At 37.1% G+C, this 14,784-nt stretch overlaps 2 protein-coding genes across 2 annotated transcripts; both read left to right on the top strand.

Annotated features, from left to right (window-relative positions):
* Positions 1-291: 291 nt before the first annotated feature.
* On the top strand, positions 292-1,419 carry LOC110740190. The gene has a single exon (XM_021920667.1). It carries the CDS (start codon positions 292-294, stop codon positions 1,417-1,419), a length of 1,128 nt encoding a protein of 375 aa, XP_021776359.1.
* Positions 1,420-3,825: 2,406 nt separating this feature from the next.
* On the top strand, positions 3,826-5,634 carry LOC110740189. The gene has a single exon (XM_021920666.1). The coding sequence runs from the start codon at positions 3,826-3,828 to the stop codon at positions 5,632-5,634; it is 1,809 nt and encodes a 602-aa protein (XP_021776358.1).
* The last annotated feature ends 9,150 nt before the right edge of the window (positions 5,635-14,784 follow it).

Genomic DNA, 14,784 nt, shown 5'->3' with positions numbered 1-14,784 from the left:
TTCTTCATCTTCTTCTGAGGCTCCTAAAAGGCAGAAAAGTGAAGAGGTGACATCGACTTTGAGGGAAGTTAGGGATGATATGGACATTGATCTACAGTTATCCATTTTTGACTCAATCAAGCTTACTACGGAGGGTGAGGAGGCTGCTCTTATCCAGCCCCCGACAGGATTATGAACATAGTGGCTTGGAATTGCAGGGGCCTAAATGACCCACACACCCTTGCAATCCCTTATCTTGTGTGGCTTTATCATACGAAATTCCCTAAGTTTTTATTTGTATCGGAAACTAAGATGGATGTTGAATCGGCCGCGTCTAGGTTAGTTTCTTTAGGTCCTACTACCACTTTTAGGTGGAATTCGGAAGGTAGTAGTGGTGGCCTCCTAGTTTTAGTTTGGTCTAATGAAGTAGTAGATTGCTTGTTTTCTTCTAAAAACTTTATCTTATGTAAGATGAATGAATCAAATGGTAGTTGGAAGTATATCTTGTTTGTTTATGGTGAAACTCAAGTTGAAAAGAGAAGGATAATATGGGAACAATTGGAAGAGTTTAAAAATGTTCTTGTAATAGGAGACTTTAACCAAGTTGAAAGTGGAAGTGACAAACTAGGGGGTTCAACTAGAATTAGAGGCTTGGAGGCCTTTCTGGATTGGAGGTTTAGCAGCAATGTGACAGAAGTTCCTTTCTCGGGCCCGAAATTTACCTGGAACAATAAAAGGGAGGGAGATGATTTGATACTAGAAAGGCTCGATAGGGCCTATGTGACAGAGAAATGGTTTGATCACTCTCCGGATGGGAGAATTATTCATGAACCAATTGTGTGTTCCGACCATGCGACTATTACTTATCACGAACAACCTTCAGAAATGGTCTCTAATACGCCCTATCAAATTGAAAATTGGTGCCTTGCTTTCCCAGAAATCAAGGATATGGTGCAGCATACTTGGAATGAGGAGGTTTCAGGGTCTTTCATGTTCCAGCTTTCAAGGAAGTTAGATAGGCTAAGGTGTAAACTCCAATACTGGTGTTTGGAACATAAAAAAGTTTGGGGGATAAACTGGAGGAAGCTTACTAAGGATCTCAGAAGCTCTGGGATGAACATCAACTTAATTCAGGAAGGGGAGGGGTACATTCGGCAGATAAACCACCTCATCCCGGAAAGCCAATTGAGTTTTAGTTTTTGGAATCAAAGAATGAAAGCGAACTGGATTAGGTGCGGGGATTGTCCAACACCCACTATGTACAGGAGAGTGAAACAAAGGCAGTTACATAACACAATCTTAACCCTAAGAAATGAGGAGGATGCATGGGTTGAGGGACAAAGAGAGGTTGAAGAGGTGATCTTATCCTCAATCAAGGATATCTACAACCCGGTTTTGCTTGAGAATCATGGGGAATACATAGATTTTCTACTTCGATAGCTCGACATCCCCACTCTCTCAGAAGAGGATCGTACTTGGCTTGATAGGGATTTCTCGGAGGGTGAAATTAAAAAACCTATGTTCGATATGCATGGCTCAAAGTCACCTGGGCCGGATGGGTTTAAGGTGGATTTCTTCAAAACTTATTGGAAGGAGGTTGGAATTTTGGTTACAGATAGTTGATAAGTCTATTTTATATAATTTTTATTCCCCGTCCCACGGTCATATTTGTGCTTATTTGAGCTCTACGGAGCTATTTTTATTGCTAATATACGTTTTTTAGTGTTTTTGTAGAGTTGGTTTTATTTTGTAGGAATTTGCAGAATTATGATAATTCCCGAGCTTATAAAGTCACTACAAAAATATTAGAGTCTGATCGTATTTCATGACCGTATATTTAAAGCCCAAGACCGAGCTAAAGGAATTTAGTCCGGTGATTAAGGGCTTGATTAATAAAGAAGTCTAACTTTTACAAGCTAGTACATGAATCATTCAAGATAAGAATTTGGACTCAAGTTAACAAGGTTCAAGTGCAAAGTCCAATTCTTGTGAAAGAAGTCCAGCTCGCTGCCAGTTTGACCGGGCCCGATCGATCAGCCCAATGCCCGATCGGGCAAATGTCTTGCGAGTTTGCTGTTGACTTATAATGTCGGTTTTGATTTCCTTTAGAGTTCTATTCTTAGTGGGATTTGCAAAAAAGCCCATTAGCTTGGCTATTTAAGGGGGTAGTACGTGGGTAGTTGGAGTTTTTTTGTTTTTTTTTTTTTTTTTTTTTTTTTTTTTTTTTTTTTAGCTTTAGTTTTATTTTCTTTTAGTTTTAGTTTAGGTTTTCTTTCCTTTTCTTTTTTCTTATCAAGTTTATTATTATTACTTAGTTTTAATATTCTTTTCTTTGTTTTCTCTTTGGTTTAATTATTTTCATATTAGTTTATAATTATTGTTTTAATCATGCTTCCTTTATACGCTTTGCTTAGTTTAGATTTAAATATATGTGAGTAGTTTTATTTCAAGGGTTTGTGGGGATCCATGAATAATACGAAGGGGTAAATTATTATTGTTTATTATTGATGATTGATTAATTTCCTATTGATTAATTTAATGCTATGCAATTAGATTAGGCCTGGTTTAATTATATGAGTCTAGCAATATTGATTCGAGATTCGACAGATGAGAATTGATGTTTAGGCTTAGTTTCAATAGGCATGTTAATCTATTAATGGTTAGGTCGAGATTCGAGAGATGAGATTTAATACCAGTAGATTAATTATGTGATTATAATACGTAGCGACAGCCCTTTATAATCTGATTAATTTATGCATTGATAATTGATCGTATGTTTTACCCTGGAGTATTATTTATTGGTGAACCTATACCATAGAGCTTTTTATTATTGACTATTCCCTTAGTTTTATTTGCTTAGTTTATTATTAGTTCAATTCACACAAACACAATTTGGTTACTTAATAATTTAGATTATAATTATTGATTAGGAATAAAAGAACACTGTTTCCCTGTGGATTCGACCCTACTTCCCTATCTGCTTTAGTTAGAGGATTTGGGAATTTCTTTTGATTATGTGATACGACTAGAACCTGTCAATAGTGTTATGCAATTCCTGAAGACAGGAAATATGCTCAAAGAATGGAATCAATCTCCGCTGGTGTTGATCCCAAAGGTTAAGGTTCCTGAACTTGCTAGCCACTTCAGACCTATTAGCCTGTGCAACACGGTGTATAAGTGCATTTCTAAGTGCTTGGCGAACAGGCTTAAGTCAGTTCTGCCAGGTCTTATCACGGAAAATCAGCATGCCTTTATCCCAGGTAGGTATATGGAGGACAATATTCTATTAAGTCATGAACTGATGCATCTTATAAACTCGAAGAAAAGGTCTAATTTTACTGCGGTAAAGATCGATATGTCCAAGGCATATGTTAGAGTGGATTGGCTCTTTATCCTGAAAGTTCTACAAAGTCAGGGTTTCTCAAAACACTAGATAAGGATGATCTCACAGTGTATTTCGACGGTCAGTTTTAAGGCAATCATAAACAAGAAAACAAGTGATCATTTTGCTCCTAAGTGTGGGCTGAGACAGGGGGACCCTCTATCCCCGTACCTTTTCATTCAGTGTATGGATATTTTGTCAAGAATGTTAAACCTGGCTGAGGATATCAAGCAAATACAAGGCCTAAAGGTATCCCGAAGGTTCCATCTATTTCTCATCTGTTCTTTGCAGATGATGCTATGCTCTTCTTCAAAGAAAATAAGGAGTCTTGTTTGTGTATCTTAGACATTCTCCATAGGTTTGGTAAAGCCTCTGGCCAGCAGCTTAACCTCTAAAAATCTGCCATTAAGTTCTCGCCGGAGGTTGATAGTGATATGAAAGTAAGTATGAAACAAATACTTTCGATGGCGGAATCAGCTAACATGGGAATTCATCTGGGAGCTCCGATTGACCTCCAAGGGAAAAAGAGTAGCTACTTCCAATTCTTGGTGGATAATGTTGCGGACAGAGTTATGGCATGGGCCCCTTTAAGGTTCTCTCAACCAGCAAAACTGATCCTTATTAACACGGTGCTGGTAAGTATGTCGGCACATGTTATGAAATGCCTGAAACTCCCTCAGAGTGTTACACGCAAGATTGATGCTCTGATTACCCGTTTTTGGTGGGCGGGAAAGGGGGATAAAGGGATTCATTGGGTGAGTAGAAGGGTCATCCAACTGCCTAAGAGTATGGGAGGTTTGGGAATTGGAGGTAGTTCATTTATTAATGATGCTCTCCTCTTCAAGCAAGTAACAAGGATGCACCTTAATCCCCAACTTCTTCTCTCAAGAATGCATAATAGCTTCCATCCATGTGGAATCGGTAGTATCACTGGTCAGCTTATTAGAAGAAGGAATTCTTCAATGGGAAGAGTAAGTCTTCAAAAGGCCATCCAAGCGTTTAAGAAAGGTTTTGCTTGGAAGGTGGGAAATGGCAATAATATCAAGGCCATTAGTATGTCGTGGGTCGATGGTAACATACCAACAGTTAAATCAAGTCAAACCCTCAGAGCAGCGGTAAACTGGAAAGTAAAGGATTTTATTCACAGGGAAAATAACACCTGGAATGCAGGAAAAATTAGGGAGTGTTTCGACTGGGAAAGTGCGAAAAAGATTATGTCAATGGAGCTCCCGCGGTCTTCAGAGTTGGATGACTTCCTTTACTGGAAATATCATCCGTCGGGAAAGTATAAAGTTAAAACTGGGTACTATTATCTATCAAAGGAAGGGGAGGTAGAGAGGCTAGAATTTTTAGAAAGGGATCAAGAGTTTGTAAAGCTAGTGTGGAGACTGGTCATCCAACCAAAATGGAAGGTTTTTCTCTGGAAGCTTTTTCATGACGGTATAACAGTCAAACTTAACCTGGTAAGAAGGGGAATACGAGTAGAAGCTGTCTGTGCCCATTGTGGGGTAGATTTGGAAGACAGCCAACACCTCTTCAGATTTTTTATTCTGGTAACTGAAGTTTGGGAGGACAGTCCCTTAACTATTTGCCCTGATTCTACAGGATTCAACTCTTTGAAAAGATGGATCCAACACTATATCCTGCTTTTTAATAGCGAGGATGGTAAGAACAGCAACCGATGTGCTTTGTTTATTGCAACGTTATGGGGGCTATGGAAAACTAGGAACGCAAGATGCTTCAAAGGTACACTGGGATCGAGGAGTTTAGTAAAGGAATTTATAAATCTGGACATGGAAGATCATGAAGCATTTATACATAAGACTAGGTCAACAAATGAATGGGGGGCCACTGAGAGGGATGATCCGATCATCCCTCCGGGGTTTAACTATGTGCATCTGGGAAAGGAATACAACGGGTTTGACAATTTCATTGTGGAAGTCGATGGATCCTGGGAGAAAAGTACAAGGCGAGCGGGGATAGGATGGGCTGTTAAGACTAATCACAACAGTTTTGGCTTTGATAGAGGAGGAAAACATGGAGCAACAACGTCAGTTCTACAATGTGAAGCCTGGGCTTACCTGGAAGCTTTGAATTGGGCTCGAGAGAAAGGGACTCAGGGAATTCTTATTCTATCTGACTCCATTGATCTCCTAAACAACTTGCAGGGAAAATCTGGTAAGGACATCTCGATAGTTTGGTTAGTAAAGGAGATTAGGAAAGTAGGGGCGTCGTTTCAAAGATGCACGATCTTAAAAGTCCAGCGGGATTAGGTAGGAAAGGCTAATGACATAGCTAGGAACTGCCGGATTAACCTCGCTAATTTGTAGTAGATTTTCCTTTTGTTTCATCATTTGCTCTTGTCAAAAAAAAAAAAAAAAAGATTATACATTGCTAAAGAAATTGTCATAGCAATATGGCAATTTAGCTTATCCTATGTAGAAATAGGTACCTTAAATATTATTCTAAATGCATTCAATTATATAATTCATGATTATCTTGCCAAGTCGAACTACATACAAATCATGTTCATCTCGTCTATTTATTAGTGTCATATCCTATCTCGTGTTTATCTTATCTATTTATCAGTGTCTAATCCTACAAAAAAGTCAAATTATACACTTTCTTCCTTACATTATGTGATAAATTAGGTTGCTAATGTGTTACATAACCCTTTAATATTAGGATTGAACTATTAAATCAGACCTCTTAGTAGACGTTTTATTAATTAGTTTAACTATGAAATTATGTTTTGGGCCAAATCGTTGATACTCTTTCATCCTGCACGTCTATTATAATGAATATATCAGTATATAACCTTGCGTTTGTGGTTTCAGAACTAGCATTGTGAATTGTAAGAATGAGTTATAAAAATATGCAAGCGCACTTAGGCAAAAATTATTATGTTTCACTTCCACTCACCACACCACCCATTAATCCATATCATCCATTATACAAATCCATTTTTAGAAAGGAAAAATACACTTTAATAATCCCAACTATTGGCTTTTAATAATCTTAACTAAGGTTTAGTATGTAATAATCCCAACTATTGGGTATGTTTGCTTAGAGTAGTCCCAATGACCGGTAACCTGCTAAAAGGGTAAAAAAAAATTATTTATTTTTTAAAATCCACATGTCATCATATAATTGCTCTAAAATAAAAAAATAAATAAATTAAAAAAATTAAAAAAAAAAACCCCAAAACCCATCCTCAGCCACCTCCTCCCCCTTACCCCCACCGTGAAACCCTAAGGCCCAACCCCAGGCCACCGAAAACCGGTTGGCGATCTCCCCTAGCCCCCGCAAAACGGCCGACCGGCCTTCCCAACCCCCAAAATCATAAGCCAATAGTGCAGCGATGCTTGAATTGGTAGGAGTTGTGAGTTGCATGGCTATGGTGGTCGGGTTTGTGCGTGGCTTGTAATTAGTGGTGGTTGGAGGGCTGGAGGAATGGAGGCTTGGAGCTGCAAGTTGCGGGGTCGCTTGGGGTTGAGCGTGGTTGGTAATTGGTGGTTGTTTGGGGTTGTGTGGCTGGTAATTGGTGGCTATTTGAGGTTGCGTCGTGGCTGGTAATTGGTGGCTATTTGGGGTTGAGAGTGAAAAGGGAGGTGGTTATGTGCAGTGGAGGGTTACATTGGTTAGGGAAAGGGGTGTGACCGGCGCCGGCGACCAAAGGAGGAGGGGTCTGGGTGCCGGCTGACGCCGAGGGCAGAGGAGGTTAGGTTGGGCGTGGTGGCAGTGGGGTGGCTGGCGTGGGGAAGGGAGTTTGATTATTTTTTAAAATAAAAATTCAATTTTTTAAAGTTTTTTTTTTTACAATCACGTGTTGACACGTGTCTTGGTAACTGTAATAAGAGGTTGGTGACCACTTGTTGACCAATTGGGATTACTCTAGGTAAACATATCCAATCGTTAGGATTATTAGATAATAAACCTTAGTTGAGATTATTAAAAGTAAATGGTCAATAGTTGGGATTATTAAAGTGTATTTTTCCTTTTAAAAACACACTGAATATAATCACAAATTTCTAGCTGGACCATCAATTTAAAATAGAATAATATCTATAACATCATTATTTTCGGACAAACAGAACTGCAACTATGGGCAAAGGCAAAATAACAGTAGTAGAAACACAATACTGTGGCATCAATTCAAGAGCTAAACAAAACCAAATCACATATGGCAAACATTCATTTCATAAGTTTCAAGGATACATTCATTACACCATAATTAACAACAAACTAACAACACTTAAACAAGATAACTATAACATCAAGCTAATAATAAACAACACCTCTTTAACTAAATTATTAATCAAACACAAAACAATGTACTTATCCTAATCATAATTCTATAATCTTAATCATATTCCTCATCCAGATAATATTGTCCCCATTAAGCTTTTCATCATCCACATCATCCCCACCACCAATAATCACCTCTTATCACCATTTCGCCTTCAACTTTCTGACCTTCAGACACCTCATTCTCTTCCCCATTTTTAGATGCCATATGATCCTTAGCAACTTCAGCTACCACTGCACTTTCAGCCACTTCAGTTCTAGCCATCTCAGGCTTACCTTACTCAGCATCAACCACAACATGATCAGAATCCCCTTTAAGCCTCTTTCTACCCCTTTTTTCTTCTTCAAAACTCCTAATTTCATAAATCTCAGCTACAACTTCATCCTATTGTCTTTCTATCTTGATAATCTTCTTTTCAACTTCAAAACAAATGGCTCTTGCATCTGATAATTGGCCTTGTAAATTAGCCTCCCTGAGCTCAAGATGCTGAAGCCAAGCCTGCACATTGTGTTTCTTAGTAGAGTAGGATTGCTTAGAAAATAAAGCACTAACATTTTCAGCCATGTTAAGATTTAAAACTAAGATAGGAAGAAAATTTATTATACTTTTGAGATTGCCAAAAAAAAATAAAAAATAAAAAATAAATAAATAAAATCCAACCAGGTTACTTTAAAAGAAAAAGGTCTAATGTGCATCAGTTAATACCTAATTTATAGGCATTGTAAATTAGGTAACACTTGCTACACAAATAAAATGAATCTATACTACAAGTTTTTCTTTTTAAATTTGTAAGAATATATAAACTTGTGTGCACTTATGCTTGACTACTTATACTTGAGTTTTGAATTCTATTTTGAAACAACGATCATTGTCAACATATTCAATCCTAATTCATTCCCTAATCTCAATCCAATCAACATAACAATAACATTGAATCAATTATATAGTGAACCACTCAACAACCAAAACATTGCATCAATTATAAACTAAAACTATAGCACTCAACAAGTTTAAGATATTTATTGCCACATATCATTTCTAAACAATGTACTTTGCACACTACAAACAATATACCTATCATAACATCCTACATTAATCATCCTGCATGAATAAAATGCTATAGCATAGATAAATTACACTAATCTAACACTATATAAACTGATCTAAATATTAGTTTTCCTAATCCAGAAAAGATTCAAATATACTTATGCTTGTGTGCACTTATGCTTCACTTTTGAGTTCTATTTTGAAACAACAAACAATATCAACATATTCAAGCCTAATTCATTCACTAATCTCAGTCCATTAGAACACTAAATAACCAAAACATTGAATCAATTAAAAAGTCAAACAATGAATTATAACTTTGAATCAAAAGACAATAACAAAAACATTAACAACTTTAACATAATTATTTATATATACCATTCAAACCACATTACATTTTTAAACAACCTACTTTACACACTACATACTATACCCCAAAAAGTGTGCATGGCAGAAATCTATGCCATTCCTATCATAGCATACTACCAATAGTCATCCTACATCAACAAAATGATATGGCATAGATAAACTACACTAATCTAACAATACATAAATTGATCTTAATATTAATGTTCCTAATCCAAAACAAATCAACTATAACTACTACTAATCTTAATCGAACCCATATGCATCAAAGTTTTCGTTGCTAACTTCATGAGAGTGATGGTGATACGGATATCCATCATCACTCTCAATTCCTCTACCTCATTAGGGACACCATCCTCCCCTGCCTCTTCGTCTTCTTCTACAGCCTCTTCCTCTCCTCCTTGAATTAGACCCTGCTCACCAGCTTCATCATCTTGTTCCTCATCAACTTATCCCTCTTCGTCCTCAACACCGTCATCAGCCTCAGCACCTTCAAATTGAGCCTCCTCCTCCTCAGCACCTTGATCAACCTCCTCTTCTTCAGCTTCCCCTTTTTCATCCTCTAAACTGATATCCATCTCAACACTCCCTCCTTCACCGTCACCAACCTCACCCCCACCTACTTCACCAGCCTTAACTTGCACCTTGGACGATTCACCCACGGATGCATGCACCTGAATCACTCCAACACTAACCACGCCCTCAACACCATCGTCGCTATCATTATCAATTTGAATTACGGCATCACAATCGCTCTCCATTCGAACCCTTTTACTCCCTATTATTTTTTTCCAACTTTCTTGCACTTTAATAGCTCACCATCAATCTCATCAAGTTCCCTTCGCAACTCTTCACACTTACGTGCTGCCTCCAACCGTACATTTACATTTCCCATTAATTGGCCCTTAACATTTGCTTTCCTATACTCAAGCAATTGCTGATATAGGCGCCGAAATGAAGAGGTGCCATTAAAGTTAGCCATTTTAGAAACCGTGATTGAAAAATTGAAGTAGAAAAAGGGTAGAACTTTTGAAGGAAATACGGATTAGCAAAATATGCTAACTACGATAAGTGCAAGATAAGTAAATTCAATTTATTTGCAAACATGCTTTTTAAACCAATTCCAATAATTAATCTAATGATTTCCAAAACTCATGTTTCAAAACCAATTCTCAATAATTCAATAATTCGATGAAACGATTTATAAAAACAATTCCAATAATTCAATAATTCAATAATCAATTCAATAAAACCAATTCCTCTTTTTAAAACCAATTCCTCACCCAACTGTGCACACTCCCAAAGCTAGTCTCCTTTTATTGCAAGGCTATTCTTGAGGACAGACTCAGTCATACAAAGTCCAAAGTCTTATCTACCAAATCCACATAGTGGGATTACTAACATGCTTGTAAAGCTTTAATAATAATAATTCAATAAAATTCCTCTTAAAATAAAATCAACCTTTATAATAGGTTAACTGAAAACTCCTTTTTATTAAATTCAACATGCTTTCAAAATCAACCTTTTAATAAATACTTGAGAATTAAATCTCATATTAATAACTTTTCAAAATCAATAAATCTTCCTTTTAAAAACCTTTTATTTAATTAATCAAACTTTCAAAAACCCTTTTAAAAAAAACACTTTAAATCAATCCAACATACTTTTAAAAACCATATCCTTTAAACGTAAAAATAATTTCAAACCATTCAAAACATGATATTAAAATCAATCCCTTAAAAATACATTTATTAGAAACAAATATTAAAATCAATACCTCCAAACATACTTTATTTCATAAATCATGATTCAAATCAATTTAATTCAATCACCAATATAATCATATAAAACATGCTATTTAAACCAATCACTTTTGAAGGTATCTAGCCACCTAAACGTACCTTGATTCCGAATCTCAATAAACACTTCGCACTTTCAAAGTTCAATCACGAATACACCTTGCAATTAACATAACTATAAGGTTATCACAACATATTTAGATATAAACCCAAATCTAATGTGCATGGACTATAAAACTCTTTTAAAAAAAATACTTTAATATAAAATTATAACTTTGAAATAGGTATTTATATTTTAGAAAAGGCCAAATTAGAAAATAACACCTGATAAAACACGATATTTTGACTATAACACCTAAACATTTCAAAGTTTTATTATAACACCTCTTAAAAAATTAAAATTTTGGTTTCACCACCAGATAACGGAATCTGTGACGGAAAATGTGTGTGGGGCCCACAAATTAGTTTACCCTCCAAATTTCATCCTCTTCAATTCAATTATCTCTCCTCCCATTGATTACCCAACTACTCCTCCATTGAATTCTATCTGTTAATATTCAACAACCAAAATTACTGTCCACAATCAAACCCTAGAGTGATTTGTGTGGTTGAGAAATTGAATTGCAAGGGGAGGTGTCAGTATTGGAACGAAACAACTCAGCGAGACTTCGTCAACCATTTTCAACATCCAAAAAGCTTGGATTTTTCGTGGATTCTGACAGCAACAGCAATAAGATTCCAAAACAGGTACCTTTCGAACCTTTTAAAGTAGTTTTCAGCAACTAATGATGTGCATTATGCCATTTTCATGGGGAATGTAGGGTAATTTGGGAAAAAAAGTAGGAACCCTAAAACCAGTAAAATTGGGTGTGATTTACTTTGTGTACTTTGTGAACTTTGTAATTATAGTAGAATGTGATTATTTTAGTATGAATTGGTGTAATTGGTTAATTATTAACTGTAATTCATTAATTTTGGTGACCTTTTGACTGGTTTATCCTTGTTTTTGTTTAAAATATGTTCGTTTATGTTGATTAAAGTAGTGTGTTTGACTGTGTCATTGGGGTGAGACATGTTGGCTTTTGTTGACTAGCTTTGGATCTGTTTATTGGTTAGATAGATAGCCAACAACCAAGAAGGATTAATTGATATAGTATTTAGAGTTGGGGGTGCTTTTGTTCCCAAAAGAGTGTCAAAATCAAAACATTTCTTTGCTGCTGTGGTGGGTTATGTTATTAGAGGAGGAATGTGGTAGTGGATAAGATAGATGTACATTATTTGAGGGAAGCTGCTGTGTATGGGTTTGTGAATTATAATGTCCATGTCCCTCCAAACTACAGACTGTGGTATAAACAAAGAGGTAGGACCTCTAACACAGGGAGAAGGGAAATAGTAAATGAAGAGGAAGTGAAGGGGCTGTTAGAGACAGTCAATGGGGAAGGGTCTGTGGAAGTTTTTATGACTGCAGATGAACCCTTAAGGCCCATACATGAGGTCCAGGCCCAGTACACTCCAAAAAAGGCTGAGAGAAAGGGGAAGAAAAGTTCAGGAAAGACTGTTCTAGTTAGGAAGAGCCCAAGATTTAACAAAACTGACCCTGAGGTCAGTGAAAGAGAAGATTCTCCTAAACCTAGATCTAGACAGGAAAAGGTTAAGGGGATAGGAAGGAGTGAAGGAGTTTCTGCTAAGAGTGAGGGGGTTTCTGGTAGAGGGAAGTTGTTGGATAAGGGAAAAGGTAAAGCTAAGTGTGAAAGGGTTTCTGGTAGTTGGAAGGTGTTGGATAAGGGGAAAGGTAAAGGTAAAGCTAAGCTTGAAAGGGTTTCTGGTAGTGGGAAGATGTTGGATAAGGGGAAGGAGAAAAAGAAATCTGTAGCTAAAGGATTGGTTTTTGAGGATAGTAGTGAGGGCAGTGAGACTAGGAGTGAGGATGAGTATTCTTCTACTGATGGGAGTGAGATTGACATAACTTGGGAGCCTGGAGAGGAGGAGTATGATAGTGGGGATGAGAAGTGGTTTGTCCAGAATTCTGAAGAGATTTTGGTGAAGGTAAAAAGAAGTCTTGGGAAGCAGTTTGATGTACAAGATTAGGGGGTTGCCAAGGATCCTAGGTCAAGGTTGACAAAGAACTTGGATGTGAGTGAGGTTTAAGTGCAAGGAGAAATAGAGGGAGAATCATATGACCTAAGGAGCTTAGATGGTTCATCAGATGAAGAGGACAACAGTCCTTGGTTTAATGAGAAAACTGACTTCAGTAAGCCTGTTGTACTTGTTAATAAGCTTAAGTTCAGCAATGTCACTATTTTGAGGAAAGCTCTTAGACTGCATGCCATAGAGAATAGGTATGAATACTATTTTTTGCATAATGATAGTAGTAGGGTTACTATTCAGTGTAGGAACAGATGTGGATGTCAGTATTAAACAAAGACAAGTAGGATGCCTTTGTGTATATGCAAGGGTGGAGTGAAGTGCAATTTCAATATCCATGCTACTAAGTTAGTTAGACAGTAAACTTGGCAAATAAAAACCATGAAGTTAGAGCATAGATGTGTGAGAAGCAGGGAGAACAAGAAGGTCACTGCAGAGTTCATTGCAAAGAGGTACCTTGAGGAGTTCAGAACTAAACCAACATGGAAGGTTAAGCAAATCAAGGGTAAGGTGCTGCAAGACCTGGGGGTTAAAGTGACCTACTACAGGGCTTGGATGGCAAGATGTAGAGCTAAGTTGATAATTTTTGGTTCAACAAGAGAGCAATATGCAAGGCTCTAGGATTATGGGAAGGCTGTAATGAAATACAACCCAGGGTCTGGTTGTAATGTGGTGGTAGATGGCATTGACCAGCCTGAGCCTCCCTTGTTTTTTTAAAAAGGTAGAAGGTTAAATTGCTTGTTTTTTTCTAGTCTTTATTGTGTCCTATTCTTTATTCTGAGAAGTTTGATAACTATTTTTTGATGCTGTTAAACAGGGACTGGTTGAAGCTCTATCTGAAGTTGTGCCAAATGCAGAGACAAGGTTCTGTGTTAGCCACATTTGGGCAAATTTCAAGCTGAAGTTCACTGGATCAGTTTTCAAAGAGCTCTTTTAGAGTGCTGCAAGAGCAACAACACTTGTAAGTTTGTAGCTTAGATGATTTTGAACATATAAAACTATGAAATTTAATTGGATTCAGTGAGCTTAGATTATTATGAACAAATGTAGTGAACACTATTCTTGTTATGTAAGAGCTTGACTAGAACACTGGATTCAATGAGCTTCGAGTGTTATGAACAAATTTATTGAACAATGTTCTTGTTGTGTAACTTAGATTGTTATAAAGAAATTTAGTGAACACTGGTCTTGTTGTGTTTCTAGCTTGAGTATCAGATACCAATGCAACATATTAGGGAGCTTGATGAGGAGGCTTATGATTACTTGGACAAAATCCCCACTCATCACTAGTGTAGACATGCATTCATTGGCAGTTGCAGGTCCAACATGTTACTAAACAACATGTGTGAGACTTTCAACTCAGTTATTAGAGATGCAAGAGACAAACCTATCCTCACCCAAATGGAATGGATGAGGAGGTACACGATGAGGAGAAACAATGAGAAGTGGGAGGACTCCAAGGAAATCACAAGCAACATGACTCCATATGTGCATAAGTTGTTTCAAAGGATGAGCTATGTGTCTAGGAATTGCATTATTGAAGCTTCCAGGAATGACACTTTTGAAGTGCAGCTGAATGATGACCAGGTTCTAGTTGACTTGGGAAATGGGACTTGTTCCTGCAATCATTGGCAATTAACAGGCATACCATGTGTTCATGCCTTTGCATGCATAATGGATCAAAGAATTGATGTTGAGCAGTATGTCCACCCCTATTACACTATGGACAGTTACAGAGCAGCATATGAGCCTGCAAT

Source organism: Chenopodium quinoa, unplaced genomic scaffold, assembly GCF_001683475.1.
Source record: "Chenopodium quinoa cultivar QQ74 unplaced genomic scaffold, ASM168347v1, whole genome shotgun sequence".
NCBI classification, from domain to species: Eukaryota; Viridiplantae; Streptophyta; class Magnoliopsida; order Caryophyllales; family Amaranthaceae; genus Chenopodium; species Chenopodium quinoa.
The sequence above is the reverse complement of the archived record's forward strand: the minus strand, read 5'-3'. Positions and strand labels throughout refer to the sequence as shown.

Bases quoted from the DNA above. Each gene is read 5' to 3' on its own strand.
- LOC110740190 (XM_021920667.1), top strand. From the start codon at position 292: ATGGATGTTGAATCGGCCGCGTCTAGGTTAGTTTCTTTAGGTCCTACT.
- LOC110740189 (XM_021920666.1), top strand. From the start codon at position 3,826: ATGGCGGAATCAGCTAACATGGGAATTCATCTGGGAGCTCCGATTGAC.